The following is a 20,578-nucleotide window of genomic DNA, read 5'->3' as shown; positions in this document are numbered from 1 at the left end:
CACAGCTGTCTCCCAAATTGGCAATCAGGGTCCAATGTATGTCATAGGATCCCTATTTGCATATTAAAGGACCATTTCCCAGTGTTGCTGAAGTGCCAAACCACCTCCAGTGCAGCTAAATCCCATCATCCATACCCAGAAAGCAAATTCAACTGGTTTATGTTGCATAATATCTTGCTGTGAATTCTCAGGTTTAAACAGATAAAAAATTAAATAATTTCTGGATTATTACCTGAGCCACGTGCAAATTGGCATTGGGCAAATAAGATTAGAGAAATGAATGCATGGCTCAAAGACTGGTGTGGTAGAAGTGGGTTCTGGTTCGTCGGGCACTGGCAGCAGTACTGGAGAAAGTGGTGGCTGTACTGTTGGGACGGTCTACACCTGAACCATGGTGGGGCCGGTGTTCTAGCGAGCCGCATAACTAGGGAAGTAGAAAGGGTTTTAAACTGAGTAGTGAGGGCTAGGGATCAAATTTGGGAAGGTATAGTAAATCAAAGAGTAGAGATAAGGCAAGAGAGAAAGGTATTAATATGAGAAATGATAAACAGACTGTGACAGGAAGGGACAGAACATACAAATCTAAGAGTAAATCAACAGATAAGGCTAGAGGTTACAAAAATAACAAAAGGACAAAACTAAAGGCCCGTAGCATTCAAAACAAAACAGATGAATTGAGAGCACAAATAGAAATAAATAAGTACGATCTGATAGCCATGACAGAGACATGGCTGCAGGATGACATAGACGAATAGAATATTGAAGGATACATGGCATTTAGGGAGGACAGGAAGCTAGGAAAAGGTGAGGGGTAGCTCTGTTAATTAATGATGGTATTAGCGCAATAGAGAGGGATGACCTAAGTTCAGGACATCAGGATGTAGAAGCAGTTTGGTTAGAGATGAGAAATCATAAAGGCAAAAAATCACTTGTGGGAGTGGTGTACAGGCCACCTAACATTAACCACACTGTGGGACAGGGTATAAAGAAAGAAATAATGGCAGCTTGTCAGAAAGGAACAGCGATAATTATGGGGGATTTTAACCTACATATAGACTGGAAAAATCAGATGGGCAGAGGTAGCCAAGCTGAGGAGTACATAGAATGTTTTCTGGATAATTACTTGGAACAATATGTTCTGGAGCCAACCAGAGAGCAGGCTACACTAGACCTGGTATTGTGCAATAAGATAGGAATAATTAATGACCTTATAGTTAAGGCGCCCCTAGGTAGCAGCGATCATAATATGATTGAATTTTAAATTCAGTTTGAGGGAGAGAAGAGTGGGTCCAAGACTAGTATTTTAAATTTAAATAAGGGCAATTATGAGGGCATGAAAGCAGAGCTCGCTAAAGTGAACTGGCAAATCAGGTTAAGGGTTAGGTCAATAGAGATGCAATGGCAGACATTTAAGGGGATATTTCAGAAGACACAGAATAGATACATTTCAATGAGAAAGAAAAATTCCAAGGGTGGAACCCACCATCCGTGGTTAACTAAAACAGTTAAAGATAATATCAAACTTAAAGAAAAAGCCTATAATTGCACAAAGATGGGAGGCAGGTCAGAAGATTGGACAGAATATTTTAAAAAAAGCAAAGAAGGACTAAAAGATTGATAAGGAAGGTAACATTAGAGTACGAGAGTAAGCTAGCTGGAAATATAAAGACAGATAGTAAAAGTTTCTATAGATATTTCAAAAAGAAAAGAGTTAACAAAGTGAGCGTTTGTCCTATAAAAAGTGAGACTGGGAAATTAATAATGGATAGTAAGGAGATGGCAGATGAATTGAACAGATATTTTGCATCGTTCTTCACTATTGAGGATACAAGTAACATCCCAGTATTAGCTGTGGCAGGAAATTGAAGGGAGGGAGGAACTTAAGAAAATTACAATCACCAGGGAAGTGGTACTGAACAAATTGTTGGAGCTGCGGGCTGACAGGACCCCAGGTCCTGATGGACTTCATCCTAGGGTGTTAAAAGAAGTGGCTACTGAGATAATTGATGCATTAGTTTTAATTTTCCAAAATTCCCTAGATTCGGGGAAAGTTCCTTTAGATTGGAAAATAGCAAATGTAACTCCTTTATTCAAAAAGGGAGGGAGACAGAAAGCAGGAAACTACAGGCCAGTTAGCTTAACTTCTGTCTTAGGGAAAATGTTAGAAGCTTTTATTAATGATGTTATAGCAGGGCATTTAGAAAAATTCAAGGTAATCAGGGAGAGTCAGCATGGTTTTGTGAAAGGGCAATCATGTTTAACCAATTTATTTGAGTTCTTTGAGGGAGTTACATGTGCTGTGGATAAAGGGGAACCGGTGGATGTATTGTACTTAGATTTCCAGAAGGCATTTGATAAGGTGCCACATCAAAGGTTATTGCAGAAAATAAAAGCTCATGGTGTAGGGGGTAACATATTGGCATGGACTGCAGATTGGTTAGCTAACAGGAAACAGAGAGTAGACATAAATGGGTCATTTTCTGGTTGGCAAGATGTAACAAGTGGTGTGCCACAGGGATCTGTGCTGGGGCCTTAACTTTTTACAATTTATATAAATGACTTAGATGAAGGGACCGAAGGTATGGTTGCTAAATTTGCTGATGACACAAAGATAGGTAGGAAAGTAACTTGTGAAGAGGACATAAGGGGGCTACAAAGAGATAGAGGTAGGTTAAGTGAGTGGGCAAAGACTTGGCAAATGGAGTATAATTTGGGAAAGTGTAAAATTGTCCACTTTGGCAGAGGGAATAAAAAAGAAGCATATTATCTAAATGGTGAGAGATTGTAGAGCTCTGAGATGCAGAGGGATCTGGGTGTCCTAGTGCATGAATCGCAAAAAGGTTGGTATGCAGGTACTGCACGTAATTAGGAAAGCTAATAGAATGTTATCGTTTATCGCGAGGGGAATTGAATACAAAAGTGGGGAGGTTATGCTTCAGCTGTACAGGGCATTGGTGAGACTACATCTGGAGTACTGTGTACAGTAGTGGTCTCCTTATTTAAGGAAGGATGTATGCGTTAGAGGCAGTACAGAGAAGGTTTACTAGACTAATACCTGGAATGGGTGGCCTGTTGTACGAGGAAAGATTGGACAGGCTAGGCTTGTATCCGCTGGAATTTAGAAGAATAAGAGGCGACTTGATTGAAACATATAAGATCCTGGGGGGTCTTGGCAGGGTGGATGTGGAAAAGATGTTTTCGCTTGTGGGAGAATCTCGAACAAGGGGTCACTCTTTAAAAATAAGGGGTCGCCCATTTAAGACAGAGATGAGGAGAAATTTTTTCTCACAGAGGATCGCGAGTCTTTGGAATTCTCTTCCTCAAAAGGCAATGGAAAGAGAGTCTTTGAATATTTTTAAGGCAGAGGTAGATAGATTCTTGATAAGCAAGGGGGTGGAAGGTTATCGAGGGTATGTGGAAATGTGGAGTAATCAGTCCAGCCATGAACCTATTGAATGGCGGAGCAGACTCGAGGGGTCGAGTGGCCTACTCCTGCTCCTAATTCGTATGTTTGTAAAATCCTTTTCCTTTTGGCTTTCTTGTCTCGAGAGATAATGGGTAAGCACCTAGAAGTGGTCAGTGATTTGTGGAGCAGCGCCTGGAGTAGCTATAAAGGCCAATTCTAGAGTGACAGACTCTTCCACAGGCGCTGCAGGTAAAGTTAGTTGTCGGGACTGTTACACAGTTGACTCTCTCCTTACACTGCTATCTCTTTTCCTACCAACTGCTGAGTTTCTTCGACTCGCCTCTCTTCAGCCCTGCCTTTATAGCTGTCCGCCAGCTCTGGTGATCGCTGGCAACTGGCTCCCATGACTTGTGGTCAGTGTTGCAAGACTTCATGTCGCGTTTGCAAACGTCTTTAAAGCGGAGCATGGATGGCTGGTGGGTCTGATACCAGTGACGAGCACGCTGTACAATACGTTCTTGGGGATCCTGCCATCTTCCATGCGACTCACATGGCCATGCCATTTCAAGTGTCGCTGGCTCAGTAGGGCATACATGCTGAGGATGTTGGCTGCCTCGTGGACTTCTGTGTTGGAGATACGGTCCTGCCACCCGATGCCAAGATTCTCCAGAGACAGTGAAAATGGAATGCGTTGAGATGTCGCTGTTGGCTGACATACGTTGTCCAGGCCTCGCTGCCGTAGAGCAAGGTATTGAGGACACAGGCTTGAAACACTCGGAATTTTGTGTTCCGTGACACTGCGCCATTTTTGTAAAATACGTAGGCAAAAAAACACATACGTACAAAATAAAGGCCACTAATTTGCAGTTCTCTTAGAATAATAGGCAGAGCAGTTGAATTCAGTCCAGAAAACATCAGTAAAAATATCAGAATACTATTTAATAGAAATTGAATTTGATTTCTTCAGTCACAGCAAATCAGTGGCCCTCATGTTACCCCTCCCCCCACCATGGTGTAAATGCCCCTATTGCTATAAAATAGCATTTCCTGAGTTTCTTTGTCAGAATATTTATTCTTTGTTGTATCCCCATTGTTTTCATGTTACTGTTTCTCCCTCTATCCCTTTTCTACTATTTCTTTCTGTCTTCTCTTCTGACTCTCTCCCCGCAATATTTTGCTTTTCCTTCTGTTCTTGACTGCTCCTCTTGTTCTGTTTATATTTTCTTTCCTTTTGGATGGAAGATGGTGGGTGGCATGGCAGGACATCACCAAAAAGGAATCACAATGGTTGCAGCCTGCATTTGGGTGAGGGTTACAGGAAAATATGGGCCGACATTTTTTTTTCCTGTTCCCTCCTACAATTACTTATGCTTCCACACACAATTCACTCCCATCACATTCAGCAATCTTTCCTGCCATCCCAGCAAGGTACTTACATACACATTACATGAATGCCCAGAAAATATATACCTAGTTGGCTAATAATAAAATCAAAATACTGCGGATGCTGGAAATCTGAAATAAAAACAGAAAGTGCTGGAAATACTCAGCAGGTCTGGCAGCATCTGTGGAGAGAGAAGCAGGGTTAACGTTTCAGGTCTGTGACCTTTCATCAGAACTGGCAAAGGTACCTTCTTTGGTGTTGCATTCACATCATTACAAATGTTAAGATCAACAGCCATGTTAAGAAAAAGACAAAAAAAATCAAGGTACTTCATCAGTCTTAATTCCATCCAACAGATACAGCATGCAATAGATGACAATGAATCTAGTAACTTGGGTTGAGGCTGTGCTGCAGAACACCTCCAGACCTGTCCAGGCAAAAGAACACCTGATTCAGAAAGTTGATGGTTTATTCTATTAGCTCTGGTGGAGGCCAAGCTCTGACTATAGCACTTCTCAGTATCTGTGTTTGGGTTTCCAACAGGATTCACAAGCAAGGTGGTCAGGAGATAACCCCTGTCCCCAGGCAACTAGCCCGACACCCAATTTCTGGGTGGAAAAGAGGCATTGAGGATCACCTTTTTGCAAAGCCCTTGTGCCTGACATCTGTGATCTTTTGCCTATTCAGAGGTTCCTACAAGTTGATCCCCCTGTGGCTACAGCTTGGGAGTTGAAAGGCTGAGGGCATGAACGTCCACTGAGTGCACTTGTGATGGTCATGTTGGGTGACCTCAAGGAACTCCGGCTGTAGAGGACCCATGTCTCCAGGTTGTTGCTGCATCTAGTGACACAGCACAGTGACAGCATCCCTGGTGAAATTGCCTGTCCTACCACCCTCACTCTACACTACTGCAGCTCTATCTCTTTGAACAGCCTGCTCAACTGCTATATCCTTCCTTCTCCCTTACTCCACTGCCAATAACATAACTCCTAACCTTCCATTTAATCTCAATTGTTACCTCAAGGACAGGTGGTGTGTTCAGAGGCACCATCATCTTCAATCTACTTCTTTCCTCCTTCCAGTTTCCTAAAAGAGTCTTAGTTTCCAAAATTCTACTTTTTTCCAAAAAATAAATTAAATTAGATTGTGGAAAGACACTTTAGGGAGAAGTTGGAACTCTTTTCACAATTTTTCAGGTAGAAAACGGATATAATGCTTACCAATATCATTTGTGCCCCTTATATGCACTGTGTCAGCTGCCATTTTGGTTCCAGCGCCTTTTAGTTGACTCAAGTGCCGGCCTGAAATATGTGTTTAACCAGTTAAAATATATAAATCCTGGTTGTTTACTTTTCTATGAAATTGATCCGTGCCAATGCCTAATTTGCTAATTCCTAAGCCTGTCCTGCCCTCAGCCAGAACAGTCAGGAAGCGGGCTGCAAAAGTGTTAATTACAGGAATCCTCACCTTCATTAGGGCGAGTTTTTGGTTAGTTTTAGGCTGCTTGTGGGTTTGTAGGTCTTATTTTGGCTGCAGTCATAATGCTTACAAATTAATCAGAAGAAATATTTGGAGATGCAGAGTTTTTCTGTACATTGCATTCAGCACAATTAATTTTATAATGGCTGTTCTGCTTGGTTGACCATTGCAGTCGGAGGAGAAGAAGGAGCAGCATCAGCAAAACAGAGTGCACAGACCAGGAGATGCTCGTAGAAGGTGAAGATGGGGAAGGCATAGGAGGCCCTACACCATATGTGTGATCTGGAACTGCATCCCTTGCCTGACCTTGACAGAGGAACACAACATGAGGTGCCTCAATTTCACCAGGGATGCTGTCACTGTGCTGTGTCACTGGGTGCAGCATCAATTGGAGCCCTGCACCAGGGTCTGGACAGCACTGCCTGGCACTGTCAAGGTGATGGTAGCCCGTACTTTCTAAATCACAGCATTATTTCAGGCTGCAGCATTAGTGACATCACACTGTTTGCAGCTCATTGCTGCATTTGAGAAGTGATGTATGCTTCACTCCTTGAGAAACCATTTTATCTTGTTAGCATGGAGGCAGTGAAGCAACAGGAAAGAGCTGCAGGCTTTGCCAGGACAATAAGCTGCCAACAGATGCAAGGCATCATTGACTGCTCACATTGCCTTGTATGTGAACAGGAAGGGATTCCACTCCCTGAATGTGCAATTTGTGTGCGACAATAGTGCATTATGCCTGGTTTCCTGGCATAGTCACAATGTCATTATTCTGTGTCGATCCTCAATACCTCCTCTTTCACCTAGAAAATTGGGTGTCGGGCTAGTTGCCTGGGGACAGGGGTTATCTCCTGACCACCTGACTTGTGAATCCTGTTGGAAACCCAAACACAGATACTAAGAAATGCTATAGTCAGAGCTAGGCCTCCACCAGAGCTAATAGAATAAACCATCAACTTTCTGAATCAGGGGTTCTTTTGCCTGGACAGGTCTGGAGGCATTCAGCAGTACAGCCCCAATCCGAGTCACTGGATTCATTGTCATCTGTTGCATGCTGCATAACGTTGCACTGCAAAGGGGCCAAACCTTAGAGATATCTAAAAAGGAAGAATTAGATGAACAGCAGCAGGAAGATGAGAATGGTAATGAAGAGCAAGGGCAACCAATCCCAGCTGCTAGAACCATGTGACAGCAAATAATTGAGGAAAGGTTCCATTGAGTAATTCCTCCCTCCCCAGTAACCAACAATCTTTCCGACCATCCCAGCAAGGTACTTGCATACACACTACATGAATGCCCTGAAAATATATACCTTCTTGGCTAATAATAAAAGCAAAATATTGCGGATGCTGGAAATCTGAAATAAAAACAAAGTGCTGGAAATACTCAGCAAGTCTGGCAGCATCTGGGGAGAGAGAAGCAGTGTTAACGTTTCAGGTCTGTGACCTTTCATCAGAACTGGCCAAAGTTACCTTCTTGGGTGTTGTGTTCACATCATTACAAATGTTAAGATCAACAGCTAAGTTAAGAAAAAGACAAAAAAAAAATCAAGGTGTTTCATTAGTCTCAATCCCATACTTAGAAAAAAATTAACAATTATGAACTAAAAATCACCTTTTTGCAAAGCCCTTGTGCTTGATATCTGGGATCTTTTGCCTATTCAGAGGTTCCTACAAGGTGATTCCGCTGTGGCTACAGCTTGGGAGGTGGAAGGCTGAGGGCATGAGCTTCCATTGAGGGCATTTGTGATGGCCATGTTGGGTGACCTCAAGGAGCTCCAGCTGTAGAGGACCCATCTGCAGACTGCTGAATTTCGACGTTGGCTTGGACTGCCTAGCCCAGCTGACTGTCTGTAACCAAGAAAGGCACTGGCTGGGAGGCTAGCAGGGGAAGCGGGTATGCTCTCATCCTGAGAGACGACATCATGTGCCTCTTCTATGACACATGTGACACTCCTAGGGGATATAGCCTCACTTTGCCAATTGCTCTACATGTGAACAGACTGCAGGAGTGATATGATACTTGAAGCCCCCTATCCACACACTTTGTGCTTTGAAAGCCAGAAGAGATATTCAAACTAAGAGCCAAGAAGACAGTGGTTTGAACTCCCATCAAACTGTCAGAATGATCAAGAGAGATTCCATCACTGTGGGCCCCACAGCTGACCACTTGCTTCATGGATGACTGCATAGTTTCAATGATGTGCCTGGACCCCACACAAATTGGGACACAAAAGACAGATTAGTAGATTAAAATTAATGTGAAATATGTAATTTAGTGAACTTTGTAATGTTTCAAACTTTATTTTGGAAGTTAAAAATTTCATTTATTGAGAGAAAAAAAAGCTGGTTCTAAAATTTTCAGATGAAAAATTTTTTAGAAACATTTTGAGTGATTTCTGGGGTAAAGATAGCATTCCACCACCCAGTGCCTAGATTACAGAATTATTGCGTGATACAATTACACAGATAGTTTCTATTATAAATGTGGTCATAGAAATTTTTAATGGAAATAGTTGACTTACAAATAATGAAAGGTTTCACTAGAGTAGATAGAGAGAAACTGTTTTCCTTGGCAGGAGAGTCAATAAACAAAGGACACCGATTTAAGATAATTGGCAATAGTATTGGTCAGTTGGTGGTGCAGAGGGAAGTTTTTCTTACTACACTCTGAGTTGTTATGATTTGGAATGCAATGTCTTAAAGGGTGGTGGAAGCAGATTCAACAGTAACTTTCAAAAGAAAATTGGATATATACTTGAAAAGGAAAAATTTGCATGGTTATGGAGAAAGAGCAAGGAAGTGGGGGCTAATTGGATAGCTCTTTCAAAGAGTTCTATGCTGTATGATTTCATGAACAGTGTGCTGAAAACGGTGGCAACAGTCAGTTAGATTTTGTAGACTGGAAAGCACAAACAGACACAAGGTTTTTTCTAAAATAATAAATCCACAAAAATAAATTAAACAGACATTTATGTGTACTGAATTCAAGTCTAGTTCCCTGACCCACAGCACCATACATTCCCTCACTCCAAATCATAACATGTACATGCGTTGACTACAACCTTTATAAGTACAGGTCATTTTCCAGATATCTGCTGTATGAAACCTATGGTTTTTCATAAAATTTTAGAATTACATTAAAAAAATGTTCCTTGTATACCCAAGATTGAATTTATGCATGTAAAGTGATAAAAATGATTAATTTGGAACTGTAATTTTAGTTACCTTTTGTCTGAAAGATAAGCAAGACTGTTAAGAGACCAAAAAAATTCAAAAAATTTAGGAAAAGAACTTACTTAAATTTAATATACTTACAGTTAATGGGAAATGGTCATTTAGATAGTTATTCCACAAGTAAGATGACACTGATCTGAAATATTTTGATATCATCTCTCTAACATGTCTTTCTTTGATGAGGGTCAGGGGGGGATTTGCCCTGGTGCAGGTGTGCTCGAGAAACTACAGTATGCCAGTTACCTGAGTCAGCTAAAACGTATGAAGGAACAAGCACAAGTGATTAACCAGACAATTGCAGAACTAGCCACTATGCCCTATCTGCATGAAATGAGTCAACATGAAATTGAACTGGTAAAATAACTTTCTATATATCTTTTGCTATAATTGTTCATATATTAAAAATATGCTGTTTCCAATATCAACCAATTACTGTGATAAAGTAATTTTAAGAATTGCTTGGGGATAACTTTCAACATCATGGGGGAATAAAACTGGCAGTATCAGATCAGCTACCTCTAATACACCATGCCAGCTTTTCATTTCCAAAGGAAAATAGGATGAGGCATGTAATGGATGGCCAATTCAAAAGTTGCAAGTTATCCCCCCCCCTCCCCATATTTTCTTTCCTGGGGTGGTTTTATTGTAGTTTTGCACAGTGTGAAGCACAGAAACAGGCCATTCAGCCCAACTAGTCCATGCAGGTGCTTATGCTCCACACAAGCCTTCTCTCATCCTCTTCATGTAACCTTATCAGCATAACCTTCTATGCCTTTCTCCCTCATGGTAATCTAGCTGCCCTAAATGCATCTATGCTGTTCACCTCAACTACTCCTTGTGGTAGCAGGTTCTACATTTTAACTACTCTCTAGGTAAAAAAGTTTCTCCTGAGTTCTCTATTGGATTTATTAGTGACTATCTGATATTTATGGCCCCTAGTTTTGATTGCCACAAATCTCCCCACTTTCATAATCTCTATCAGGTCACCCCCTCAGCATTCTCTTTTCTAGAAAAAAGAGCCCCAGCCTGTTCAATCTTCCCTGATAGGTATAAGCTTTTAGTTCTGGTGTCATTGTAAAATCTTTGTTGAACCTTCTCCAGTGCCCCTCTATCCTTTTTATAATATGGAGACCAGAACTGTGCACAGTACTCCAAGTGTGGTCTAACCAAGGTTCTGTACAAGTTTAACAAAACTTCTCTGTCTTTCAGTTCTAGAAACAAACCCCAGTGCTTTGTTTGCCTTTTTAATGGCCTTTTTAACCATGTTGCTACTTTTATTGATTTGTATATCTGTACCCCTGTTCTCCTCTATTCCATTTAGCCAGAGAATCACCTGCAGTGGCTTCTCTTCCCACTCGTGCACAGTTACCTCAGGTGCTCCACAAGGATCTGCTCTTGGCACCCTCCTATTTCTCATCTACATACTGCCCCTTGACGACATCATCTGAAAACACATCAGTTTCCACATGTAAGCTGATGACACCCAGCTTTATCTCACCATCATTTCTCTTGACCCTGCCGCTATCACTAAATTGTCAGACTACTTGTCTGACATGCAGTACTGGATGAGCAGAAATTTCCTCCAATTAATTATTGGGAAGACAGCAACCATTGTCTTTGGACCCCACCACAAACCTCACTCCCTAGTTCCTGACTCCATTGTTCTCCCTGGCAACTTTCTGAGGCTCAACCAGACTGTTCGCAATTGGTGTCATATTTGATTCCAAGTTCAGCTTCCAACAACATATCCATGCCATCACCAAGACCGCCTATTTCCATCTCTGAAACATTGCCCAACTCCACCCATGCCTCAGCTCATCTGCCACTGAGGCCTTCATTCAAGTTATCTCTAGACTTGACACACTCCTGGCTGGCCTCCCACATTCTACCCTCCTTAAGATTGAGGTCATCCAAAATTCTGCTGCTCATGTCCTAACTCGCATGAAATCCCTTTCACCCATCACTTTGTGCTTACTAACCTACACTGGCTCCTGATTAACCAGCACCTCAATTTTAAAATTCTCATCCTTGTTTTTAAATCCCTCCATGGCCCTGCCCCTCCTTATCTTTGTAATCTCCTCCAGCCCCAGAACCTGCTTAGATATCTGATCTCCTTTAATTCTGGCCTCTTGAGCATCCCCAATATTAATTCCTCCACAGTTGGTGGCTGTGCCTTCAGTTGCCTAGGCCCCAAGTTCTGGAATTCCCTCCATAACCTCTCTGACTCTCCACCTCGTTTTCTTCCTTTAAAAGATTCCTTAAAACCTATCTCTTTGACCAAGCTTTTGGTCATCTGCCCTAATATCTTATGTGGCTCAGTGTCATTTTTGCTTTATAATGTCCCTTTGAAGTGCCTTGGAACATTTTATTTTGTTAAAGGTGCTATATAGATACAAGTTGTTATTTTACATGGAGCCTGTGGCCTCCTTATTCTTCCCACCAAAATGTACCACCTCATATTGGAATTCATTTTTCAATTACATGCCCACTTGCAAGTTTATTAATGTCATCTTGTATTTTGTCCCAGTCTTCCTCAGCATTAACCATACCCACAAATTTGGTGTCATCCACAAATTTTGAAACTGTACTTCCAATTCCTGAGTCCAGATTGTTTATGTAAATGGTGAAGAGTGGTCCCAGAACTGATCCTTGTGGAACACCACTTCCCACATTTTGCAGTCTGAATAACCACCCTTAACAACACTCGCCCTTTTGTAGCCAGTTTGCTATCCATTCTGCTTGTTGTCCCCTGACTCTATGGGCAGGACTTTCCTGGCCCCGGGTTGACTGGTTGGGAGGTGGGAGGGTGGGGAGGGAGAGGGTGGCAGAAAAATAGCAGAGAGCTGTGTCAAGCTGGCTGCCCAACACAGTTTCACCATGGAGGAAGTTTGCTAGCAGCAGGACCAGATTTTAAAAATTTAAGGCCCCTATTAAGGGTGATTTGACCTGGCTTGCCACCATTTTGCCAGTGGCAGAGCAGAGGAGGCGGCCAGCTTCATGGAGGTGGCCATCCAGGAGGCCATTGGCGCTGGAGGCTTCATGCCTCTTTCTGTTACTTCTTCGAAGAAATCAATAAGGTTAGTCAGGCATGAACTTCCTTTTTGAAATCTATGCTTACTTTTATATACTTTTAGTTTCTAGATGTTTTTCTGTTACATCTTTGATTCGATTATCTTTCTTACCATTGACATTAAGCTAAATCGACTATAGTTCCCTAGACTTGCTCTATCTTCTTTTTTGGATATATGCATTGCATTAGCTGTTTGCCAATTCTCTGGCACAATTCCCTTTTCTAATGAATAAAACAAGGTCCAACTGTCTCAGAGCCTCCTTTCTCCTACAAACAGTAGTCCTAAATAAAAACACTCAGCAACTAGCCTCTTTCAACCTTTCCTTTACTTCTCTTGAATCTACTCTTTTATGCTCTGCTGGCTAGGTTAAAAAGTCTCCTCCCACTCCTGTTGCAATTACCTTCTAAAGGCAAGGGGCCCTACATATCCACTTAAAGCTAAGTTTTTTTAAAGGACCATACCCTTACTCAGAGATCAGGGCACTCATCAGTCTGCAGCTGACATACCGGCCCTCAATCACCCTGCTTCCCTCAACTAACCCCAGCATAGAGCTATCGGCTCTAGCTAGGAGGAGGTATGCTCGGGAGAGGACATCTGTCTTCCCATGAGCTGCTCCCACCTGGTGGTCCACTTCAAAAGAAAAGGGCTGAAGTGACACCAGTCACCCAGTAACACGGGCATTTTTTCTTTTGTTAGACTTTATCCATTTGAGGGTCACATGATCGGGCACCAGGAGAAAATGCTGCCCCAGTAGGTAAAACGTTAAGATTTCTATGGGCTACTTAATTGATAGGCACTCCTTAGGCAATAGTTTTCTGCTCAGGTAGGGCATGAGCTATTCCTGTCACTCGACTATTTGAGTGAGTACAGCTCTCAAACCCACCGCTGATTCATCGGTTTGCAAAACAAATTCTTAGCTAAAGTCTGGGACCATGAGCACAGTATTATTACAGAGCTCAGGCCCCGGAAAGCAACCTCCAACTCAAAGTTCCACCATACCAGGTTTGGTGCCTTTGCTTTTGTCAGACCGGTAACGAGGCAGCTGGAGTAGCAAAGTCCAAAATAAATTGTTGGTAGTAATTGAGAATATATAAAAAGGCCCTGAATTGCTTCTTACTCACTGGTCGGGGCCAGGCTTTTGTAGCTTCCAATTTGTATACTTGACGCTTCACCATTCCACCCCCTGCAGACAACCCAATGTGGCACTTATCTGGCTTTGCCTTCAGCCAAGATATTAGTCTGTCTAATATAGCCTCTACTTTATGTAAACATGAATCCCAATCACATACTAGATATGAGGCTTTAATACTTAGTCCGTGAATCTTTGGAAGGTGAACTGTTATTGGGGTTAGGGTCGCCTAATGGTTCCTCCTCTGGGGCTGGAGGAGCAAAGGGTCTAGGGTCTTGGTCCCCTACGAAAACACTGAGCACCTCTACCCTGCTTCTTCTTGCTTTGTCTTTCCTGCATTCCCTTTTTGATTTTCTTATTTGCCCAATTCTAGATCTGAAATGGGAAACACTTGGGGGAGGATCCCAACCTACACCTTTCCTACAGGCAGCCTGGGTCCTCTCCTTCCTTTGAATCAGGATATTAAATCTTCTACTGGCATGTAAATAGTAAGCCGATAGAGGTGGAGTGGGGCCTATTAGGGACAAAGAGGGTAATATATGCTTTAAGGCACAGGGCAAGGCTAGAATACTTAATGAGCACTTTGCATCAGTGTTTACTAAGGAAGAGGAATCTGACAAAATATTGTTGGAAACAGAGAGAGTAGAGGCAATGGATAGGGTAAAAACTGAGAGGGAGGAGGTACTGGAAAAGCTGGCTATGTTTAGGGTAGATAAGTCACCTGGTCCAGATGTCTTGTATCTGAGGTTACTAAAGGAAGTGGGAACAGAGATAACGGATGGGCTAGCCATAATCTTCCAATCTTCCCTAGATATGGGGGCGGTGCCAGAGTGTTGGAGAGTGGCAAAGTATGTTACACCATACTTTGGGAATTTGTGATGGTCCTTGAGAGGGTGCAGAGTAGATTTCCAGAATGGTTCCAGGGATGGGGGGGCTTTAGTTACAAGGTTAGGTTGGAAAACCTGGGGTTGTTCTCCCTGGTGCAAAGGAGATTGAGGGGAGATTTGATAGAGGTGTACAAGATTATGACAGGTTTAGATACGTTAGACAAGGAAAAACTGTTCTCGTTAACTGATGGTACAAGGACTAGGGGATACAGATTGAACATTTTTGGCAAGAGATGCAGGGGCAATATGAGGAAGAACTTTTTACACAGCGAATGGTAATGACCTGGAACTCTCTACCCATGAGGGTGGTGGAAGCGGAGATAATCAATGATTTCAAAAAGAAATTGGATGGGCACTTGAAGGAAATAAACTTGTAGGGCTACAGGTTTCGAGCAGGGGCATGGGACTGACTGGATTGCTGCGTGGAGAGCTGACATGGACTTGATGGGCCAAATTGCCTCTTTCTATGCTATAAATGACTCTATGATTCTAAACCCTGGGAAATCGCTTCCCAATATTGCAGGCTTTAATACCACTGCAGCCTTTACTTCCCAGAACATCCCTTCACTTCCACCTTGACTCAGGCGATGGGTTATAAAATATATCCCCATGTACGTGTTTTATTCCTATTTTAAGCACATCGTCTAGATATGAAGGCAGTAATAGAGTCAAGAAAACCAGGGTTACTGCATTCCGTGAGTCACTTGAGGCCATCGCCCCCTTTTCATTAACCTTTATTGCCTCTAGGAGCTTCACATGCCTCACAAGCTGCATTACTCAACTCAGGTAATTTCTACTGGCATCCCCAGATTCCCCAAGGCTACATTGCCTGGCCTGATTCTATTTTTGGTAGTGTGCCACTACATGGCCCCAGGCACCACACCAGTAACACATTTCCCCTGCTTTCTTGATTACCCCAAAAATTGTAATTACATAGGCCATACCCATAAGTCCCTTTGCTGCACTTCAGCACCACACCCCATCCTTGCCCCTGAAAAGTTTTATCAGCCCAAGCTCCAGACCCATTCTTTGGAGTTGGGTAACCGAGAAAATGTCAGGGATCTAACCAGTTCCTCTGCCGTCAGTTGTATTTCCACCAGCGCAATCAACTCTTGGGCACTGGCCAGGCACCCTTGACCTACCCACCCCCGATCAGGGGTGGAAGGGCTTGTAGATTGCAGTCCATTACTAGAAAGTAGGACCAGACATTGTACCTCTGAGCCTGTACAGGTAAGGTGACACCAGTCCAATGAAGATCTCTGCCTTCAACTGTGGGTAGTTGGCCACCATCTGAGGTTCCAGGCTAAATTAGGCTTCTGAGGATCACACACAATGCCATCCCACTTGTCTTGCAGCCATCTCTCCTGCTCGACACGTCATTCAAAGACCGTGACATGTGCATCCACGTCATCCTCTGGAATCATTTTCTATAGCATTAGATTGGCTCGGATAGGTTGGATGGGGAATTCCAGACCGGGGGTCGGCAACGTGTCTGTACACGGACACCTGTGTCCATGGTAAAAGATTTTGGGGTTCATGACTGGTAATTTCAGGGACGAGAAATTTCCCTTTGGCTTCTTCAGACTGGCATTTTTTGAAAATCGTGAGTCAGTTTCACAGATGCCAGCTGACAGGTGCTGAGAGCGGGAACAGCACTTCTGAACGTTGGACAGATATGAGGTTTTCCAGCGGGTTCTGTTTTTTTTTTAAAAAGCGCACCGGAAAACCCGTATCTGTCTGTAGTTCAGAAAATGCTATTCCCGCTCTCAGCAACAATCGGGGAGTGGGGGGGGGGGAGAAGTGAGAAAGAGAGGGAGAGAAGGGGGGAGAGAGAGAGAGGGAGAGAGACAGAGAGTGGGAGAGAGACAGAGCGAAGGGGGAGAGAGAGAAGGGGAGACAAAGGGGGGAGAAGTGGAGAGAGGGGGGAGAGGGGACAGAGAGAGAGAGAGGGGAGAGAGAGAAAGGGAATAGAGAGAGATGGGGGGAGAGAGAGAAAGGGATGGACACAAAGGGAGGAGACAGAGGGGGAGAGAGAAAAAGGAGAGAGATGTACACAGAGGGAAGAGAGAGAGGGGGTTGAGATGGATACAGAGAGGGGATAGGGATTGACAGAGAGGGAGAGAGAGCGAGAGGGGAGAGAAAGAGATCAAGATCACACCTGACCTATCTGGATTCTCCACATCGCTACATCAAGTGTGCGAGCACACATTGACTACCTGTGCAAGCAAAAACAATAATATAAAAGCAAAATACTGCAGATGCTGGAAATCTGAAATAAAAACAGAAAATGCTGGAAATACGCAGCAGGTCAGCCATCATATGTGGAGAGAGAAGCAGAGTTAACGTTTCAGGTCTGTGACCCTTCATCAGAACTGGCAAAGGTTAGAAAAGAATTAGGTTTTAAGCAAGTGAAAGTGGGGGGGGGGGGGGAGGTGTTGGTGGGGAAGAGAACAAAAGGAAAGGTGTGTGATAGGGCAGAGGGCAGGAGAGATTAAATAACAAAGTTGTCCTGGGACAAAGGCAAAGGCCGAGATTTTTCCCTCGGCGGACTGTGTTTTGATGGCCTTAGGTTGGCTATACACTTTATATACAGATTAATTGCCCCCATGTCTGTGACTGAGTCAATAATTTTGTCAAATGTCCATAGTGCAACATGTTGGTGCCTATCCCTGATCCAGACCCTCCATCTGGCCCTACTGCTGTCTCAGTTCCATGATCTCTATCCATCTCTGGGTACCTTGACTCAATAATAGTTGGATAGTCTCCTATGGGATCTCAAGGATCGAATTGGTCCTCTCCTGTGTTGATGCTTCCATGTGTTACTGGTACCATCTCAGAGCCTCTTTTCTCCCACAAATGGCAGTCCTTGTAATCTCTCCAACACTCAACCTCATTACTTCTCTAGAATCACCTTTTTATGCTCAGCTGGCTGTGGAGAGTCTCCCCTCATTCCAGTTGCAATTACCTTTTAAAGGCGAGCTTCCTCTAAAAAGGTTTCTTAAACCCTTACTCAGGGATCAGGGCCCTCACCAACCCGTGGCTGACATACGGGCCTTCAACCACCCTACATAAAGTCATGCCTCTGTTATCTCTTCCATAGCTTCTTTGAATAAGCAAAAATCCATTACATCCAGGCCAGGTGATTTATCTTCTCTATGATTAATTTATCAATTATCTCCCACCTTTCTATTGTCAATTTTGTCCTATCTTTTTTGATCCCTTCATCTAATATCATGCCCACCTTGTTAGTCTTTATGGTACGTAATAAGTTAAAGTATTTATTCAGTATTTCTGCCCCTTTGCTGTCATTACCTCTGAGTTTAACATGTGAATTGTTTAGTAGCCCATCCCTATCCTGATTTTTCTTTTGTTATTTATCTGTAGTATATTTCTTCTTATATTCCTTGATAATTTACTTTTGTCTGTGCTCTTTGCTTTCCTATTTTTTTTAACTTATTTTCTAATCTAAATTATCAGACTGCTTATCAGACATTGAATACTGAATGAGCAGAAATTTCCTCCGATTAAATATTGAGAAGACCGAAATCATTGTTTTTGGTCCCCGCTCCCAAATTCCATTCCCTATCTACTGACTCCATACCTTTCCCTGGCAACAGTCTGAGACTGAACCAGTCTGCTCGCAACCTTGGCGCCATATTTGACCCTGAGATGAGCTTCCAACTACTTATTTGCGCCATTACTAAGACTACCTATTTCTACCTCCATAATGTTGCACAACTTCACCCCTGCTTCAGCTCATCTGCAGCTGAAACCCTTATTCATGCCTTTGTTACATCTCGACTTGATGATTCCAATGAACTCCTGGCTGGTCTCCCACATTCCACCCGCCGTAAACTTGATGTCATCCAAAACCCTGCTGCTCATTTCTTAACTCGCACCAAGACCCAGTCACCTATCACCCCTATGTTCACTGACTTACATTGGCTGCTGGTCAAGCAACGTCTTGATTTTAAAATTCTCATCCTTGTTTTCAGATCCCTGCACAGCCTTGCCCCTTCCTATTTCTGTAATCTCCTCCAGCCCCACAACCTTCTGAGCTATCTGCGCTCATCTAATTCTGGCCTCTTGAGCATCCCCAATTTTAATCACTCCACCATTGGTGGTTGTTCCTTCAGCTGCCTAGGCCCGAAGCTCTGGAATTCCCTCCCTACAACTCTCCGCCTATCTACCTTGCTTTAAGAAACTCCTTAAAACCTACCTCTTTAAGCAAAGTTTGAGTCACCTGCCATAATATCCTCTTATGTGGCTGGTGTCACATTTTGTTTTATAATGTGCTTGTGAAGTGCCTTGGGACATTTTATTACATTAAAGGTGCTACATAAATATAGGTTGTTGTAATCTCTTCATATTCCCTTTTGTTATCATCTCCTTTATCATTTATATACTTAATACAGGCATTTTTCTTTAGTTTTAATGTATTTTCTCTATGCATCCATATTAATTCATTATTGGCTAGTTTGGTCTTTTTTTTTAGCAGAATAGATTTATCCTTGAACTCTATTGATCACCTTTTTAAATATTTCCCATTGGTATTCTATCTCTGTCCATCTTTTTTTCCAGTTTATATTCCCTAGTTCCATTCTCATCCCTCAAAATTAGCTTTTTTCCAGTCTATTACTTTGATCGTTGTCTTATTTATGTCTTTCTTGATCATTATTTTTAAACCTTATTATGTTCTCAATGCTATTGCCTAGATGTTCCCCTTCATTTAATTTTCTTACCTGCTCTGATTCATTTCCTATTACTAGATCCAGTTGTGTTTCCTCTCTTATTGGATTTCTTACATATTAGCTAAGAAAAGTGCCCTAAACATACTGTAAAAACTCTATTCCCTTTTCTCTACCTCTTCCTGCCAGTTTATTTGGGGGTAGTTGAAGTCTTCCATGATTACTATTCTATATCTTTTACTCATTTCATAGATTTGCTTACATATTTCCTCCTTCACTTCCCTTCCACCATTAGGTTTTCTGTAAAATACCGCCATTAGTGGGATTGATCCCTTCTTATCCTTTTCCTCAATTCATATGGATTCTCTTTCTATCTTATTGTTAGTTATATCCCTTTTTTCTACTGTTACAATGTTATCTGCAATTAATACAGCTACCCAGATCACCCTTCTTCCTTCTCTACTCTTTCTAAATATATTATATCCTGCAATATTTAATTGCCAATCCTATTCTTTTATGTGGCCATGTTTCAGTTATCTCTACTACATCGGGCTCTTCGCTATTGCCCCAAGTTCCCCTGTTTTGTTTTGGCTGCTGTCTGCATTGCTGGTACAGGCGATTTGAATAACTTTTATTAATCATTCCATTCACTTTATTTTTCACAGTCATATTATACTAATGCTTTATAACTGTATCTGTTCCCTGACTGTTTATATCACCCTTATTCCTTACCTTGGTTTGACCCTTACTCTCATCACCTTTTTCTTATGCCTTCAAGCTTAGGTTACTTTCACCAGATTCCTACCCCATCTTACTAGTTAAAGTCTGATCCACAGCCTTATTTATCCTTTCCACTAGGACTCTTGCCCCATTGCGTTTTACATAGAGCCTGTCTCAGCAGTACAGCTCCGTCCTGTCACAGTACTGGTGCCTGTGTCCCATGAAATGAAAACCCTCCTTCCAACACCAAACTTTCAGCAATTCATTCACCTTCTTGATGTCTATCCCTATGCCATTTAGCATGTAGTTTGGGTAGTAATCCTACAATTACTACCCATGAGGTCCTTCTTTAAAAGAGTTTAGTTCCTAACTTCTGATATTCCCTTTGCAGGACTTCCTCTCTTTTCTTCTCTGTATCGTTGATCCCAACATGTATCACGAGAACTGGATCTTCTCCCTCCCTTTCCAAGTTCCTCTTTAGTTGGCAAGAGAAATATTTTGCCTTTGCAGCATACCTTCCTGGAAGTTTGGCTGTTACTGCAAAGAATGCTATCTATCCCCTTAATTATCAAATCCCA

General features: G+C 42.4%; 1 protein-coding gene across 1 annotated transcript in view; it reads left to right on the top strand.

Annotated features, from left to right (window-relative positions):
* LOC137375033 (spermatogenesis-associated protein 16-like) overlaps nt 1–20,578 on the top strand; it is a 224,507-nt gene that overhangs the window by 174,256 nt on the left and 29,673 nt on the right. The window contains exon 8 of the mRNA XM_068041656.1: nt 9,695–9,859. Within this exon, the coding sequence (XP_067897757.1) occupies nt 9,695–9,859 (165 nt within the window). The remainder of the gene's footprint in view (nt 1–9,694; nt 9,860–20,578) is intronic.

Source organism: Heterodontus francisci, chromosome 11 (genome assembly GCF_036365525.1).
Source record: "Heterodontus francisci isolate sHetFra1 chromosome 11, sHetFra1.hap1, whole genome shotgun sequence".
NCBI lineage: Eukaryota > Metazoa > Chordata > Chondrichthyes > Heterodontiformes > Heterodontidae > Heterodontus > Heterodontus francisci.
This window is presented reverse-complemented; position numbering and strand designations above follow the sequence as displayed.